The sequence below is a fragment of the Trachinotus anak genome, unplaced genomic scaffold (assembly GCF_046630095.1).
Source record: "Trachinotus anak isolate AG129_WGS33_773 ecotype Australia unplaced genomic scaffold, CSIRO_AGI_Tana_v1 ptg000025l, whole genome shotgun sequence".
NCBI classification, from domain to species: Eukaryota; Metazoa; Chordata; class Actinopteri; order Carangiformes; family Carangidae; genus Trachinotus; species Trachinotus anak.
In genome coordinates this window covers 21,197,143-21,214,254 of record NW_027273876.1, presented here as the reverse complement: position 1 = coordinate 21,214,254, position 17,112 = coordinate 21,197,143, and the positions used below count along the sequence as shown (strand labels likewise).

Genomic DNA, 17,112 nt, shown 5'->3' with positions numbered 1-17,112 from the left:
GCCCTAAAGAAGCTGGTAGACAAGATAGTCTACTCATGTTTTTGACTTGCAAAGTGTACCCGAGGCACGACATAGACTCTAATCTCAAACACAGCCGAAGACGAGCCTGCTGCTGAGGAGGAATATTTACATGAGTGGGTTTGTCATGTCCGTCGGGATGACAAACAGAATAATAATGCTTTTGAGAATTGCAAAACAAATTCAACTGCCTTTTTTTTTTTACTCTCAGAACTTCTTGATTGCTTACATACATACATAAATACTCACTTAGAAACAAAATAGACTGTGTTGTGCTTACAGAGAATGCAAGCAGAGCTTAGCTTCACTGGGAGTCCTAATTGTAGTTGTTTTACACACAGAATGGACCCCTGTTCTAATTGGAGGCTGTGTCTGAGTGATGTTGCCTCACTGGTAGAAACAGACTAACCCAGGGGGCTGTTTTACCCTGCTGGAGAACATTTCTCCTGGTCATATTGTGTCATTTTTAGTGTCATTTCTTCACTTGTTGTCCTGTGCAATTAGGATTTCAGCGAAATTGGTTCTGAAGCAGCAGTCAGCTCTGCCTCACTTTCCTTCTAGGAGAGAAAAATACTGATCTTTTTCCAAATACGTAAGCAGGCAGAATGCCAGACACAATTTGACTGAAGAGATGCTTCCTTAAATTTCAGGGAATGTTATCAGTGGATGGAGACCTTATTCCTGCACGGGAAGACTAACAGATTAGCTGCACACTCCCGAGGGACTGGACTTCCTGGATCAGAGAAAACAAACAAAAGTTGGGTCAAGTTAAAGTTGTGTGCCTGATCCTGACAGCATTCATCCATCAAAAACTGCTCTGTTGATTGATTTGAAGGCACAGCACTTTATGTGGCATTGAGCAGAAGTAGTGCTGCAATGATTAGAAGAAAACTTTTGTTAATTCATTATTTGTCATTTGTCAAGTAAAAAAGACAAAAATTCTCTCTCAAAAAATTCTCAAAAATTTGCTGCTTTTCACTGTTTTTTTAACATTATAAACTGAATATCTTGAATATTAGTAGGTTAGTAGATTTATTTAGACAGGAAAATGAGATGTAAAGTAAAAGACCCATGTGTGGAAAGGAAACTGCAGTTACTACAGTGAGGCCCATGAAAAAGTTTGAGAACCACTGGACTAAATGATTCAATGATTAAAAAAACAATTAACATATTAATCAGTAACATAACTCAACTGATACTGGAGTTTAAAGTATCTGATAAAGATGTATTAGCTGACAAATATCAGACTTTATAATGAGACACTTTCTGCACAGAGTGCTGCAGGGATGATGTATTTTTGTTGGCCAACTTGGATGTTGGCATCACTCTGGTTCCCATGACGATGGCTTTTGCATTATTGCAAAAAAAAGAAAAAAAACCCCCACTATAATCTTCACTCATGAATACCACTTTAATGATTTCTGAAGCCTAAACGCAATCACCCCTAATGTCAGGCTATAAAGAAACTACATCACGGTCACATGACTTCATTGTCCATCCATCCATTCATTTTCTTTCGCTTATCCAGGGTCAGATCGTGGTGGCTCCAGATGCCCCTCTCTCCAGCCACAGTTTCCAGCTCCCCCTGGGGGATCCCGAGGCGTTCCCAGGCCAGGTGGGATATGTAACCCCCCCCCCCTTTCAGTCATCTGACCGAAAACCTATAAAAAAACCCAGAGTCTTCAGGATGAGGGAACAGGAAGTGCAAAATGCATTCCTGCAGCACTCTATTGCCTCAAATATATGTATATGTATTATATGTTTTGCAAATCTATACGGCAGCTTCTTGTTACTTTATTGGTCAATACATACACTGATACTGGTGCATCTGGAGAGAGTTAATATGGGTCGATCTATCAGGCAGGTTGATTTACTGGTTAGGCTCTGTAGGGCTTTTTCACAGATGATATTTTGACATATCACAGAAGGAAAAAAAAAATAATTTGTGAATAATAAAATGAATGATGTCTATTCCAATAAGCTGCTTCAGTTTCACAGTTCTGCTGTTGTGCACGCTGCCTCACTGCAACACTGAGAAACTTAAATACATCAGAGCCGTTAATAATGTTATTAGTAACACCAGTGTTTCAAATCAAATTGTCTAAAATGAGCAAAGTTCTGATTTAAATTATAACGATATGATCAAAGAATAAGTAAAGAAAAGTATGAATTTGAGCAAGAGCTCAGTTCAGATACACATTCTGGTAAGTAATAAAGAAGCATTGGAGATTTGTTCCCAGCCCTACAGAGTCATTGTTATGGAAGTACTATAAAGAGACTACTCTCTTCATTGAATGTGTTTTCTCAGTGTCTGTGGACTTACAGTAATTTTCCTCTGTCTCTGTCTCTCTAGTGTTCTCTTTGCGGTGTGATGGCAGGCTGGGCTGCTGCTCCCTCCAGGTTGACAGAGACAGACTATGAACACATGCTCAGCCCTGCAGGAAACTAAACATCCACTAGTTCTAGTATAACTCCAAACCCAAGATCACCATCGTCAGAGATAATGGATCCAAGCTCCAACAACATGAGGAAGAAGACCTCCTGGACCAGTTCACCTGACGCTTCTTCTCTCTAGCTGTCCCTTCACAACGTCACCTCATGGCTGGGATTCAGCAGCTGCCTGTTAACTCTCTGGCAAATGTTTGCTGAAACCATCCGCCTGAAGGAGCATTGAAGAGACCAAAAAAAGTGACCTTGGCTGATGACTGCGAGTAGTTTGTGTGTCTGTGGTTAGGTCTGTAATCATGGGGAAAGAACAAGATCTGCTGGTGGCAGTGAAGAGTGGGGACCTGCTGCTGGCTCACAAGCTTCTCTCCAAAGTCAAGTGCAACAAAACCAGTAAGTGTGCAGCCATCAGAGGCAGGGGGATAGTTGGTTTTCTATTATTTCTGTACAGTGTTGTTTTGTTCTGAGCTCTGGGCCTGCCAGTGTGATTGTTTCCACTGTGAAACAGAAGTTAGATAGCAGTACCAGAGCCATGCCAGCGGCGATGTTGTTGTTACTTCTAAACCAAGTGCAGTCTCTTTGAGATAACCACAGGATCGGGTTCAGCTGTCGACCACAAAACACAGCCCCCTCCAGCAGCCGGGTCAGGGACAATTTGAAACTAAGTGGATTCAAACTGAGGCACAACACAGGCTAATCTCCTGAACGCAGACCCCTGCAGCTCACACGTCTTGCTGTGTGGGTTTTAGGGGGCTTTCTTCTTCTTTCAGAGTTCCTTATCTGTGTAGATTCCAAGTCAGGCGACAAGCGAGCTCTCTTTACAGTAGCATTGTTGCAAAAGACAGGGTACTTCCTTATCCAAGCCCGGGGAAAATTAAGGCCAAGCAGGCTGTGAAGTTGAAGCCTCTCTTTGTGCGTTATCTGTTCTGGGCTTTCATCAGTATGGCTGGCTGCTCAATGACAAGTCTGAGAACAAAGCTGTGGCTGTCGGGAAAAAGCCTGTTACACACTTTACACACTGCACACACAGCGAGCGCCACTTGGCAGAAAATATGAAAAATGATATTGTCTGTTTTTGCACTGCAGTGTATGTGTACTTTGGTTTGAGAACAATGAATGACTGTCACACTGGCTGGGACAATGCAGCTGGGAAAGTGAATGAGTAATTTTCTCAACTGTTTTAGTAACTGCCATTAAGGTGCCCTTGAGCAAGGCACAGTAGCCAAATTCAAATTTGTAGCTCCCAAGTGAGAATTATAGAGGATTGAAAGTGACTTCTTCATTAAAGAGATATAAATGGATGATAAAATAAATACACAAATATTTGAATCAATAAAGGAAGATGTAGATTTGGTTGAAGTTCAAGTGCAAGTTCAAGGACGTTGGTTGAGAAAAGCGTCAGTTGAAGCGGAAGTCCTGAAAGCAGCTGAAGTAAATTGCATACATAACAGTCAGGGGGTCCCAACCTCACTCTAAAGCAGGATTGTTCAGCTGAGCAAACCAGACAAATGTGGTAAGTTACATACACAAACTAATGAATGAAGAAATGTTCTTTATTGCTGATTAAGTCATTTTTGAAAATGTGTAGCTGTGTGGAATGACGTGGGAAATTGCCTCGATTCACTTGCTCATTTGTGCTAAATAAAAGTTTACTGCACTTGCAGACCAAGAACATTAGATAAAGGTTTTCCAAATTCTGTGCAAGACAGTGTTATTTTGTTGCACAAATGAACAGAAAACTGTGCGTGTCTGTGTGTCTCTCTTAATTTACCTTCCTCACACTCGCTTTCACACTTGTGCACACTGTGCTTTCAACACCACTGATCCTCAAGGACCCTGGAAGAACATTTTCAATGCAGTTGGTCATTTGCCACTTCAGTCAGAACCTGCAGTGTCTGACAGAGCTGCAGATGACCTCCACCGTCTTGTCAATAAGAGCTGATTGATTGGTGTGTAGTGACCTGCTTTGAAGCCAGCTGCCCCAAAATAGGGTTGTGCAATGTCACTGATGGATCATTTAGTGGACATTATTGGGGATTTATATTGGGGAACACAAAGATTTTGATTGCCCATGATTATACTCACAGCCTTCTGTGATCTGCCAGTGTTTAAGTGACTTTGTTGGAACAAACAAAACTTATTAAGTGCAAATCCTCCGGAGGGGTCAGCTGCTTTTATAAGCTGCTAGGGTGGTGTCAGGTCGGCATGCTGGACATTCCCAAGGCCCCAGACTAAGCCTTGGGCTGGGGCCTTCACATTAAAAGATTCCCCTCAGTGATGTATCCTCCTTTTCAAAATTCATTGTAGGTGTTTTGGCAATTAATCAATTTTTCAGTCAACAGATGATAAATCAACAACACTTTTGTTAATTTGGTGATCTTTTCTATCATGGTCATCTTTAACATCTTTGGATTGAACAAATAATTGATTAATCAAAAAAATAGCCAGTAGAAAAGGTCAAACTTTTCACTCTTTCAGCAAAATATATCAACATCTTCTTCAAGTAGTGGCACCACATTTTCTACAGATTTTCATTGTTCCCAGACAATGTTCTGATGACTTTAGTAATCCCCTGATTTCTCCTCTAGCAGCAACACAAGGTTGTCTATTAGCAAATGTTAGTATGCTAACATGCTAACATGCTAAACTAGGATGGTGAAAATTATACCAGGTGACGTTAGCATTTAGCTCAGAGCACCACTGTGCCTTACTGAGCTGCTAACATGTTTGTAGAGTCTTAGTATTGTCAATTGATTATCAGTGACTATTCTTAATCTTCACAGTTCTACAGCTGAGGTGGAAATACAAACAGGTTTAGTTCCTTATTTTGTGGCACTGATTTCTCAGATGTGACGAACTGTCTCGGTTTAAATGGAGTCACTTGGTGTTTTGTGTGGCCTTAGTTAAAGACAAATCTGAAAATGAAACCAGCTTCAGCCTTTGAACACCATTATTTGTGTCATCAGAGCAGTTGCTCTGCGAGGTGCAGGAACCTGATTATAAAAGTGGCTGAGAGGTGGCTGAGGAGACTTGCAGTGTCCCGAGGGGATTAGCGACGGCACCGACGCTGGCTGATGGACAGGGAGCTGAGATGGGAGGTTTCTTCTCCGATCAGCCGTCTGCTGACATCAGGCTGGGTGTTCAGTCAATTTAAGTGGACTTACCACAGTCTCAGTTTTTGCTTAGCTGTTGCAAGCTGACAAGTCAGGTGGGCTTGGTGTATACAGATGCAGTGGTTAGACAGAGGGCTGCAGCCTCTGTCCTGATGCATTCTGTTGCGTTTAGAGTGACAGCTTGACTCGTGAAGTCATCTTGGCCAAAGTGCCCCCCTCCCACACATTGTTGACTGGGAGTTCATTGGAGTGGGTGTTGTTTGCCCCTCCTGGAATGGGGACCATTAAAGACTAGAGGTTCTTCAAAAGGCTTCATGATTACAATGTCTTTTGTTGCAACACATGCTTTCTTTCATCTTGACCCACGGCGCCACCCTCTCCTCTGTCACGGTAAACAGAAGGCCTTTGGGTAATTCTCAACGGACAGATGGACAAACAGCCACGATACAAAGGCAAAAGATCATATTTGAACATCTGTTGTGTCAGACATTTGATCCATATATAGTTTACTGATGACTCACAAATCTTGGGCACAATCACCATCAGACTTGCAGCTAACCACAGGAAGCCATGCAAAGTGAAGCTGATTGATACACTTAGTTGTGAGTAACATAATGACGTCACTGCTTTGTTATTATCAGCAGAGTCCCAGATGAATACTTGTAATGACCACCCACAAACTCTCACATCAACATTAAACACATTTTGTAAAGTATGTATGTAAAATATTGTACTAATGATTTATCTCTTTTTATTTTTTTTTCAGAGAGATAAAAAATACTTGATCAATGGATATTCTGTTCACACCTCAAAAACAGAAATTCACAATTCATACTGGTAGTTTTTTTTCTTTCTGATTAATCATTGATGACCTTTATATTTATATTTATACTTTCTAATTTTTTTGAACAAACTTCATTGTAAACATTTCTCTGTTCACATCTTTGTTATGCAGCCAGGCCCCTGTAGTGTTGAGTCAAATTCGAAGCTCTGCTGGTGATGAATAATTGTGCTTTAAGATTCCATTTCTTGTTTCAGTCCTTCCATCAGCCGTATGCTCTCACCCTCCTTAAAGACGCAGTTCAATGAACAATTGTAGGTATGTTGTCCTGCACAGACATGAACATAAAATCTAATCAAAGTCCTCAGATTTTGAAGTTATCCCGGTTCTCTGCTCTCAGATGAAACAGCTTTGCATTGCTTCACTTCTTTTACATTTACTCATCTGGCAGGTGCTTTTATCCAAAGTGACTCTGGAGGAGGAGACCTTGATGCAAGTACCAAGCACTATATCTAGTCAATAAGTGCAAGGAGATCAAGTAAATAAATGAACTGAAAGTGCATAGTAAGTGCTCATTAGGCATTTTCGGGTGTTGGAGCTGATAGGAGAGGAGGTGCTCTCAGCAGAGATGAGTCTTCAAGAGATTCTTGGAGATAAAGAGGGACGGCTCTGCTCTGATGGTCTTCAGTAGCTTGTTCCACCATTGTTGGAACCACAGACCAGAACAGCCTGGACTGAGACTGTCTTGTGTGCAGGGATGACAGTGCCAGATAACCCTCCTTGGAGGAATGCAGTGGAGGAGAAGCTGAATGATTGAGTTACCCAGAAGTCCCTCTGAAGGCAGCATTAGTGAGGTGAATTAGATTGGGGTGGCCATGGGTAGTTAGTGGAGGTCATTGAGTAGTGGATTGACATGTGCCCTTTTGTGCTGATGGAAGACCAGACGGGCTGCTACATTCTGGACCTGGACTATACGTGACGGGAGGCCCGCCACAGGGGCATTGCAACAGGAGTTACATTATATTAAGATGCATTTTACTTGGCTTTAATGCAGCTATAGTGGATATTTTCATGATAATAACTGAATTGAATGACAGTGTGAAACAGGTTGCTCATTGTGAAAAACCTCCAGAGAATTATCACCTTAATCTGCAGCTCCCCTTGGGTTTATGGAACTTCGTAGTGATTTTCAGCTCATTGTTCAGCTGTCTGTCCCACAACTTCACTCTCACAACTCTGTCATTTTCAGCCACAGCAGGCAGCTCTAAAAACCCACCCTCCACTACCTGCTTAGCACCAAACAGCAGACACTATTAGAGACCAGCTGGTAAACATAGTGGAACATTTAGAAGCTGAAACACAGATATTATTTCCCTGTAGTTGGTAGAGAGCGGCCCAGCAGTGTGGTGCCTGATGATCAGTCCGACTGTGTCTGCTATGAGCAGTAGCCCCTCACCCTCAGAAAGAAAGCTGATGAGCGTATCTCCCAAAATGTAGAACAATTTTGTTAAGACATTAAGTCTGTGTTCTTGCTTTTGCAGATCCTTCCTTTTTTTAGCAACCCCCACCCCAACCCCCACCCCCACCCATCCCTCATCTTGGCTTCCTCCTGCCTTCATTCCTTTACCTTGAATTAGGGATAACCCATCTGGCCTAGTGTCAGATTAGAAGTCTGTCAGACTTAAGAGTACCTAAGAAGAGCTGTATGCATGCATATGTGCACAAGTGTGTCTTATCTATGTGCATGTTAACTGCACATGTCCAAACACAACCATACTTCTTTCTCCTCCAACTCTGTAACTTCTCTCTCATGTCTTTCATGGTGTTTTGAGTCTGTAGGAGCATGCTGTTATGGTTAGCACAATAGCTAACAAGCTAACTGGGCTAATCAGTCTTCTGCTTTTATTAGCCAGACAGTTGGGTAGCAGCCAAGTAGTGTGTGAACGGCTTTCGAGTTCATGTACTCTTGCACTGTATCTCTCACACACACACAGAGTCACACACACATTAATCCTGTCCCCCTTCCTCCTCTGACAGATGGGGTAGCCTGTCTAGGATTGCTGAGGAAGTTTCCAAAGGAATTAAGCTGTGTGTGTGTGTGTGTGTGTGTGTGTGTGTGTGTGTGTGTGTGTGTGTGTGTGTGTGTGTGTGTGTGTGTGTGTGTGCGTGTGTGCGTGTGTGTGTGTGTGCGTGTGTGCGTGCGTGTGTGTGGTTGCAGTAGCCTTTTATTTCTTGCTACAGGCTGCACATAGTTAAGTCTGCCACTCATCTCCATTTAGCTCCATTCTTTTCCTCTGTCTCTAAAAAACAAACCATCAGTCAGGCAGACGTATGAATGCAGCATTCAGAGAGTGAGGCGCGGTGTCGCTGGGTGCTGCCCTGCCTCTACATGCCCTGCAACTGTGTTCATGTGTTTGGATTTGGCTCTGTGATAAAACAACAACAGAAAACGTATCTGTAGGCGGAGTGCTTCCAGTTAGTGTGGAACTGTTTTTGTGCTTGTACAGACAGGGATAATGTGACTGTCTGACAAGCAGGATTCACTTGTGTGCATCTGTGTATTCATGTGAATGCATATACGTGTGTGTGAGGAATGTGCCTCCCAATTGGGAATTGGGCTGCGTCAGTATCTGTTAGCAGTAATGAGAATCAGCAGGAGAGGTTGCTGTTGTGGCTTTGATCTTCTACGTTATCTCGCTCTTTTCTTTCTTCTTCTTTTTTTTTTTTTTTACCTTCATTTCATTCACCTACTGTGCATAGGAAATAGAAGTCATCATCTGTGGTGGCTGCTCATATCTGCTGGCTTTGTAGTTGTTAGAGAAGCTGCTGTGCATTAGAATAAGACACTATTCATTGCAATGAGAAGTGTAAAGATATGCATATAAAGTGTGTGTGCGTGTGTGTGTGTCAGATAAAGCTACAGTATGTCATGGAGGGAACAAGTGGAATCAGAGATTGCTTTACTGATGTATTCAAATTTTCAGTGCAACCTTTTTGCAGTTTGTTTTCCATCATCTGGTTTCCCCACAGACCAAAGCAGAGTGTGGGCAGGTTTTTAAGATGTGATATTAACATATCAGTTGCAGAACTGTAACTCAAACTGTCAATTTATCAAAACTATATTGCCTAAATCCACTTAAATTTGCTCTGGTGCTGTTGTTTTGGGGGTGAATTGGGCCCTATATTTTATTAAACTTGTTGTTATTATTTCAATAATGCATGCACTCACAACACAGATGTTTATGTGGGTTTGTGTTTCTGGCAGGAGTTGAGTCAGGGTGCCTCTGCTCTTACAGATGTAATTCAGGTCATATTTAAAGGGGCGTTACATCGATTTTACACATGAAGCTCAGTTTGTCAAGAGAAGCAATGTCACAGCTACTACAGCCAAACTGTACATACATGGAGTTCATTCATTTTCTATGTTAGCCAGCGTCTCTTTGTGGCGAGCAGCCTGTAGGTGGCGCTCTGTTTGTGTGAACGTCAGAAAAAGTTGAAGTCCAGACAGTTTTATGGTAATGAGCTCTGGTGCGGTTTGGCCGCAGCCAATCGGAGTGTAGACGTGCTCTGTTCTAGAGAACACAACCGTGTAAACTTTTGTTCCCATAAAACATTTGTTCCTAAGCACAGTGGAGGAGGAATTGATAATTGCAGTGGTGGGTTTACCCATCCTTAAATGTGTAGCACAAAGATAGTGGTTGGTGTGTCTGTTTGCTTTGCAGGCCCTTAAAATAAAGTTTGCAAGACCAAGCTTTCCAAACAAACTTGCTAGATGTCTGTTTCATCTTCGTCATCTACGTCAGAGCGCCTACGTACTTCAACAGTAGGTTACCAGTTTGTTCTTGTGATCTGGTTTTACAGTTTTTCTGGCCTTTTGAAAATCGTACTTGGAGTGGAGTTTAGAGTCCAGTGATTTCAAGGTGGTTCTTCGTTCCCTTAGTTTCTTACAAATGTCTGGGTTCATCCATGGTCTGGGGTTTGGAAATGAAGGTACAGTGTTGGTGGTAATACATTCCATGTATCCAGTGACGTTATCTGCATACGCATCCACGTCTGTGTTGTTGAATACACTCCAGTCTGTTATTTCCAGCCCACCTTGCAGCTGTAGTGTGGAGTCAAGTGGGAACATGAAGTTGTGGTCTGAACTGCTGAAAGCTGGTTGTGTGATAGCTCGGTAGACCTGCTGTATTCTGTAGAAAGTCTTTCTGTCTTTCATGTCCTGCACGTGGTCACTTTACTACATTTTTTTGCACCACCCACCATAGGATTATGTCTTTTATTGTACTTAGTATTTAGATCTTGTGATTTGAAGTGACACCGCACAATCCTGAATCATGAATCTTGAATCTTTATGTTCGTTTCCTCAGCCATGAGATGTAATGGTTATGATAACGCTGTTATCATAGGGGGTTGGATATGGTTAGTGGAGCGATAACTACCTCACTACCTCACAGTGTAGGACACTTTGGTGTCCATGAGCAAGGAGCAGCCGTCACTCTGGTCCTAAGAAAACATTTAAGTAACATATCACAGTATGTAGGCACAAGAGCGTATCCATCCATGCCTCTAAGGCTAAATGAGAAATTTAATGACTTTTCCGTCCATGTAGGAATGTGTGACCTTATGCTGGTGTATAAGTCCAATAATCACATGACGGTTAACTAACTAGCTGGAGGGGTCACTGAGAAAAGTAGCGCATGTGAAATCGATTGTTTGGTTCGTTGTTCTTTGACCTCAGCAGCTAAATCAGAGATGGCCTCAAGGCTGAGCTGCTGTCCACTGTGGTCCAAGTCCAGGACTTTGAGCTCAGTGTGACTTACTTTTTGAGATTGTACAAATCAAAACAAATCACATGGCAAAGAAGCTGCCGTCATTAGTGAAATGGAAAGGTCTTAGCTTTGTTTGAAAAATTGCATTAAAATGTAAAGTAATGTAGTAAAGCACTGCACACAGCAGACGCTGTACAGTAGACAACTCTGCAGCATCAAAGAGCAGACAGCGATGAGCTGTACAACAAATACACAAAAGTTTTCCAGGCAGGTGAACTCCTCATGAACCTGTGTCATATTTCCTCTGATTACAGCCCAGTCCTCTTCAGTAATAGCTGTGGTTTAGGGATAGAGATTTTTCTCTCATCCATGCTCGCCTTGCTGCCAGACACAGCAGAGAAAAAGAAAAGGGAGTGGAACATCTCATTAGACCAAACAGATCTTTCTTTGTGTGTTGAAAATAATCATTGATTATTAGAGACTTATAAAAGTTTTGAGTGGAGTTGTGATTCTCTTTGTAAACACGTTCAAACGTGGATGCATTACAGTGTCCAATTAAGGTAAAATAATTGGTTTAGTACCCTGTTGTACTCTAATTTCCAAGGTGGTTTCCTGGTGAGTAATATGTAATCTGCTCCTAATTATATGGAAAATAGACATTTCCAGAAAATGTCTTGGAATTGATTAGGAAATTGTGGACCCATAAAATAAAGCATCGCCTTTACCTTGACCACCATTTGTAACAAAAGTACATTTATGTACCACAAGCGCCCCAGATGTTCCCGCTACACAAAAAAAGCTATTGTTGAGGAAGCTATTTTACATTTTTTTTCTTTGTCTCTAAAGTCCTTGTCACTTTACCAGGTTGCTGAAACTGTGGATGTTTTAAAGGAACTGCTGGTTTGTTAAAATATCTACCTGCTCATTTAAATGTTACTGTGTGTTCTCCCTGGTGCTCTGTGACCTGGGAAGCTTGTGTCTGCTCTTACACTAAGATGATCCATGCATCAAAAATTAGATTTTGCATTCTGGGCTCCAAGTAATAATAAATAGTAATAATATACCTTATCCCTCAACGGTTTCCCACCAGTGAATCCTGCACACTGTGTTATGTGGAGCACATGAAGCACTGCTGCCAATGGTAACAGTCAGAGTCAGTAGTAATATTAAACCTGCTATCATACTGTGTGACAGGTCTTCCTATTAGAAGACACTTACTGTAGTTGGTACAAACTTTTACTTTTTTAACAGTGCTGAAACAGTGAACTGGTTCATTGCTAATTGTTAAGTTGATCCACAAAAAAAATTAATCAACAACAATTTTGGTAACTGATCAATCATTTAAGTAATTATCAGGCAAAAAGGCTAAACGTTCTGTAAATATGCTCTTTTGTACTGTGGGTCAAAGATATCTTGGAGATGTATATTATACAGATTAAATAATTAAAATATAAACTATTGAAAATAATCATTAGTAGAAATGAGAGTCTATCATGTGCCTGTTACGGCTTCTGAGTGAAGACATTTGAGCACAGAGACGCACTCCCTCTGTTTGAGTGTGAAAATCTCCGGCTGCACAGATTTGTGTAGCTGTCAGGGTCATTTGCAGGACATTTGTAGCCTCTTTGGAAGAACTTTGCATAGCTGCCCATTATAGGAAATGTTGTTTTCAGTCCTGGATGGCCTGTCTCCTGCCACTAACACGCTTGGCTCAAAATTATGATGTGAAAGAAAAAGAGTAATTTTTAGTGCAATTTAGGGTTAATTTTGCTTCAAATCCAGTTTGAAATTCCAATGCTAAAACATTAAAGTACTACCAAAGTAAACCCAGAGATATATTGATCAGCCACAGTAAATCTAAGTATGTAAAATCATATACCACAGTCTATGGAAGTTAATATTGTGATGTGCAAAAATGATATTAAATCCAGTATTGTAATAATGATGTCTTGCGGTACATTATGCCATCACATTGTCCAGACATAGGTTTATGTAAAATATTAATAACCAGCACAATTTTTACCTCCAAGGCCAGCGTTTTGAGGTAGTAAACCGGTCGAACCCAGAGACTCGTGTCAAATAGAGAGAGTGCATGGAAATAAAGGAGGGGCTCTGCAGCGAGTTGGGTAAGTCGAGTAAACAGATTATTTGAATGGTATGTAAAGTGTTTTGTCCCTGAGGTGCAGGGTTGAGACATGTTATGAAACATGAAACCTGCAGGTGTGTTTACACTTGTTCTAATCTGCTGTTGTTTTGTGGGAAGTGTACAGATGTAGCAACGCTGGCTCACGTGCACGCACTAATACACAGAATGCAACACATCACCACAGATCATCTGTTTCATTTCCACACTGGCTCATTGTCAGCGAATATTGAATGCCTCTGACCTAGTTGCCAGCGGCACCACGGGAGATTATTCTCTACATTTTTAACAATGGAGCAAATTTATTGGATGATACATCCCAGAGCTGTTTTGATGTTAAGGGTTTTTCTCAAGACCTAGTTCCAGAGTTTATTCTTATGGCAAATGATGCAGCAGTGAAGCAACTGATGAAGAATTGATGAGGCTAAAGTGTGTCACTTTGCAAATTTGGTGTATGTGTATGCCCTTGGGTGTGGGGTGTGCTCTGTTTATACTGTCCCTTCTTCCCTCTGTAGTTGTAGGAAACTCTGCCAGTGAACTACAGCTGCATCAACAGCATATGCACACAGCCTACACAACATTTTTATGACTGTTGACTTGAACATATTGTCATAAACACACACACATGCAAGCAAACTAGTTTCATTTCCATTCACATCTACAGTATGTACAACACAAACTCATGGTCTCTTGGTGCAGGCAGAGGTAAAACAAAAGCTTCTGTGGCAGGTAGCACTCTGTCAGGAAAAACCCATCTGGCTGCTGCTCACTCACGTATTTAAAGACTGATGCTGATGTTGCTTTAGGGCTTGTTTGTCTCTGCAGGCAGTTGTACAGACCTCCATTCACCCTGCTGCATTACCATGCATTACAAATCAGGCTGTGTGTCTATGACTTAGCAGGATTACAGCTGATCACACTTGACAGTGAGATGTCTTTCCTCAGCATCTCTGACAGGCAGTGTCTGACAGTGTTGACAGTGTCCAAATTCAAATTCAGGTGATGCAGGTAGCAGCCGTGGACAGCTACAGGCGTGATACAGTCAGTTGCATTTGTTGGGTTCAGATATATTTTTCTGAGCTCATATAGGACCATATTTTTGCAAAACTTTATAATACATGTCAAGTATAGAACATTAAATGCCACTTTTTTTTCCTAAGAAAAGTTGGAAAGTAGGCATGATAATCCAGTGTCTCACACATTACCAGGCAGTTATAATTTGCCGGTCTGATCTGTACAGGTGTGTAATGTGTGATGTGACACTTTCAGTTTAAATGCATCAGATTTATCAAGTAATTTACTGGTTTGTGAAAGCTCACTAAAATCTACACAATAAATACAATTTTCAGCATTTTTCCATAACTGCCACAATTTTGTGATTACATTTCTGTTGCTGACAGAATCATGTAACTGGCAGCAGAGTGACTTCAGAATTGGAGGTGTCTGTTCCCAGCAAATACCAAACAACTGGCTTGAAATTTCCACCTGTTTATGGCTGTCCACCTGCTCTTGTGCTGTGCATGCTGAGAACCAAAACACCACAGAGGCAAGATCATAAAACGACCAAACAGTTGGAGTCCTGCTGTGCACTCCACTATTTTGATAGACAGTTCACCTACTGCTTGTTTGGTTTAATTGATTTTTGTAGGGATGCAGAACAAAGAATCTTCTTATTAATGGATAAATGTTAGTTAATAACTAAGGTTGGAAATTATAGCATTTAAAGGAGGTTGTCAGAGGAAAATTTTCAGGGATGGTTGGAGTGAGTGTGATTTCATCAATTCTAAGTCAACGTTCTGTGTAATACACACCCATTATAAAATCTGAAATGTAATGAAATCGTAAACTGTGATTTTGTGAAAAGTGTAATGGCTGTCAACATACACATTTAACCCTAAAAAGCCTCAAGTGTCGTGATTCTTTTAAAATTCCAACCATGTTTCTATGTTAAAGTTTGACGAAGTTGTGAGTTTCCAAAGAGCGGTGGGTTCGGTCGCTTTCACAATGTTGCTCCACTCATTTCTATGGGGAATTTTTCACAGTTTTCTGCCATTTTCATCGCCATGGTTACTTGTATAGCACACCATACCCGATCGAGCAGTATGTTTTAAAAAATAATTTGTCTGGGTTTCTCAAATCTGCGGGACGAGTTACGCACCAAAACTTTTTCGGAAGATGAATTGGAAGAAGATGAAGTGTGACGAATCATAATATATGCCTTTAGTACTTATAGCACAGCAGGCCGCACCTTTTTTAAAAAAAGCTTGAAGGGAGACTCCATTTATATTTTCAGGCTTTAAACTGTGATGGCCTCACAAAACAGACTTGACAGATCAATTGAACCATAAAACAAAAGAGCTCAGACACATCAAGTGTTTAAAAGGCTAAATCTTTGCTGCCAACTCTGGCATCCAGCCTTTAAAACATTTTCTCACCATCTTCAGTAGGAACTGGGTTCTGACACCGACAGATACCTCGACATCACGCTCTTTGCTCAGCACTGAAGTGATTTATTTTTGAAGCTGGAGTGACTCTTGTGTTTCCTTCAGGAGAGCCGTGGCAGCAGCAGTTCAGGCTGACACAGTCGAACTCTCCCTCTGTTCTCCTCACTGCAGAGATGTGCACGATGGCTCCACTTGGTGAGACTTAACATCCCAGTTCACACTGGCGCTGTTAAAGCTGGAGACACTGTCAGCTGGATTTAAAAGATAATTTCAATTTGCGGACTCCTCCCTGGGTTATGAGTTTGTGTTTTTCCTTCTGTTTTCCTTCATTTTAAATGTATAGTTAATATTAAACATCTGTCGTCCTGCTTATGATGAACAACAACAGTGTGTTGAAGGCAGAAACATGTGCATTCCTGACCATGTTTTTGGAGCCGTATTAGGAATTCTGTGGGACAGCTGGAGTGAAGTCGAGTCCCCGCTCTGCCTTGGTGGTTTGGATTCAGGCGCTGTGTTTACCCTCTCAGTAATCAGCACAGTGAGATGGATGTGTTCCTTAGATAAGTGTTTCCCTTGATGAGGTCCTTACCTGACCACAAACCATTTATCGACAGAGACAGATGATGACCTTAAATTACCCCCTTCTCTCTCTCTCCCCTGTATTTGGGCCGCTGTGGATTTGCTGTTTGTTTGCTGGATACCTTCTGCTCCTTGTGGTCCCAACCCGCAACTCCTGAATCAAGTGTGTCTCTCTACTTTTGTTAATGAGAAGCCGGTGTGGGTGGAAGCGGGCTTGAATTCCCTGTGGTACGACTGCAGGGACTATTTTCCATCAGATATAGAGTAAAAACTTAAAACTGCAAAGAACAAAGTCTGCAAGTAGCTTCTGTTATTTTTACTCCTTCTGGAAAAGCTTTTCTTTCTTCAGAAGTCAGTCTTGACACTTACATGGTCTTATCCACGGTGACATGTGGCAACAGAGTTCAGCGAGGCAAGATGCTGTAAGACAAAGTGTCACAGATGTGCTCAGATAGTAAAAGAAAAGGCCAAATGTCCGAAAGCTGCACACAGCAAAAGAAGACTTGGTTTTCTGTCAGTGCAACTTATAAAATTGGACCAGACTTTTATGTTAAAATCCACTTATTTTATCAGCCTAAGAGACAAAGTGTTGCTGTAGGAGAGAGAGAGTGAATGGAGACATCTGGACTTGCCAATATTACATCTTAAAAGTTGCACTGATCCATTTTTATGCCTCTTCTTCACATTTCATTTGGCACAAATGTTCATTTGGGCCCAAAGATGAACCACTTAGGTTTTGGGGGTCAAAGGTCAAGGTCACATGACTTCACAGAATACATTTCTTGCCATAAGTCTGCACTGCACCGCTTCGGACCATTAT

The 17,112-nt window shown here is 41.5% G+C and overlaps 1 protein-coding gene across 6 annotated transcripts in view; it reads left to right on the top strand.

The window, feature by feature from the left end:
- LOC139609238 (caskin-2-like) overlaps positions 1-17,112 on the top strand; it is a 54,944-nt gene that overhangs the window by 1,284 nt on the left and 36,548 nt on the right. For 4 of the 6 annotated variants that reach the window (XM_071463548.1, XM_071463555.1, XM_071463554.1 and 1 more), the window contains exons 2-3: positions 1,547-1,633; positions 2,372-2,856. In XM_071463548.1, the coding sequence (XP_071319649.1) occupies positions 2,763-2,856 (94 nt within the window). In that variant the 5' untranslated portion in view covers positions 1,547-1,633; positions 2,372-2,762. Of the gene's footprint in view, positions 1-668; positions 776-1,546; positions 1,634-2,371; positions 2,857-17,112 lie in introns of those variants that run through there. The other 2 variants (XM_071463549.1, XM_071463550.1) reach the window with 2 other exon arrangements.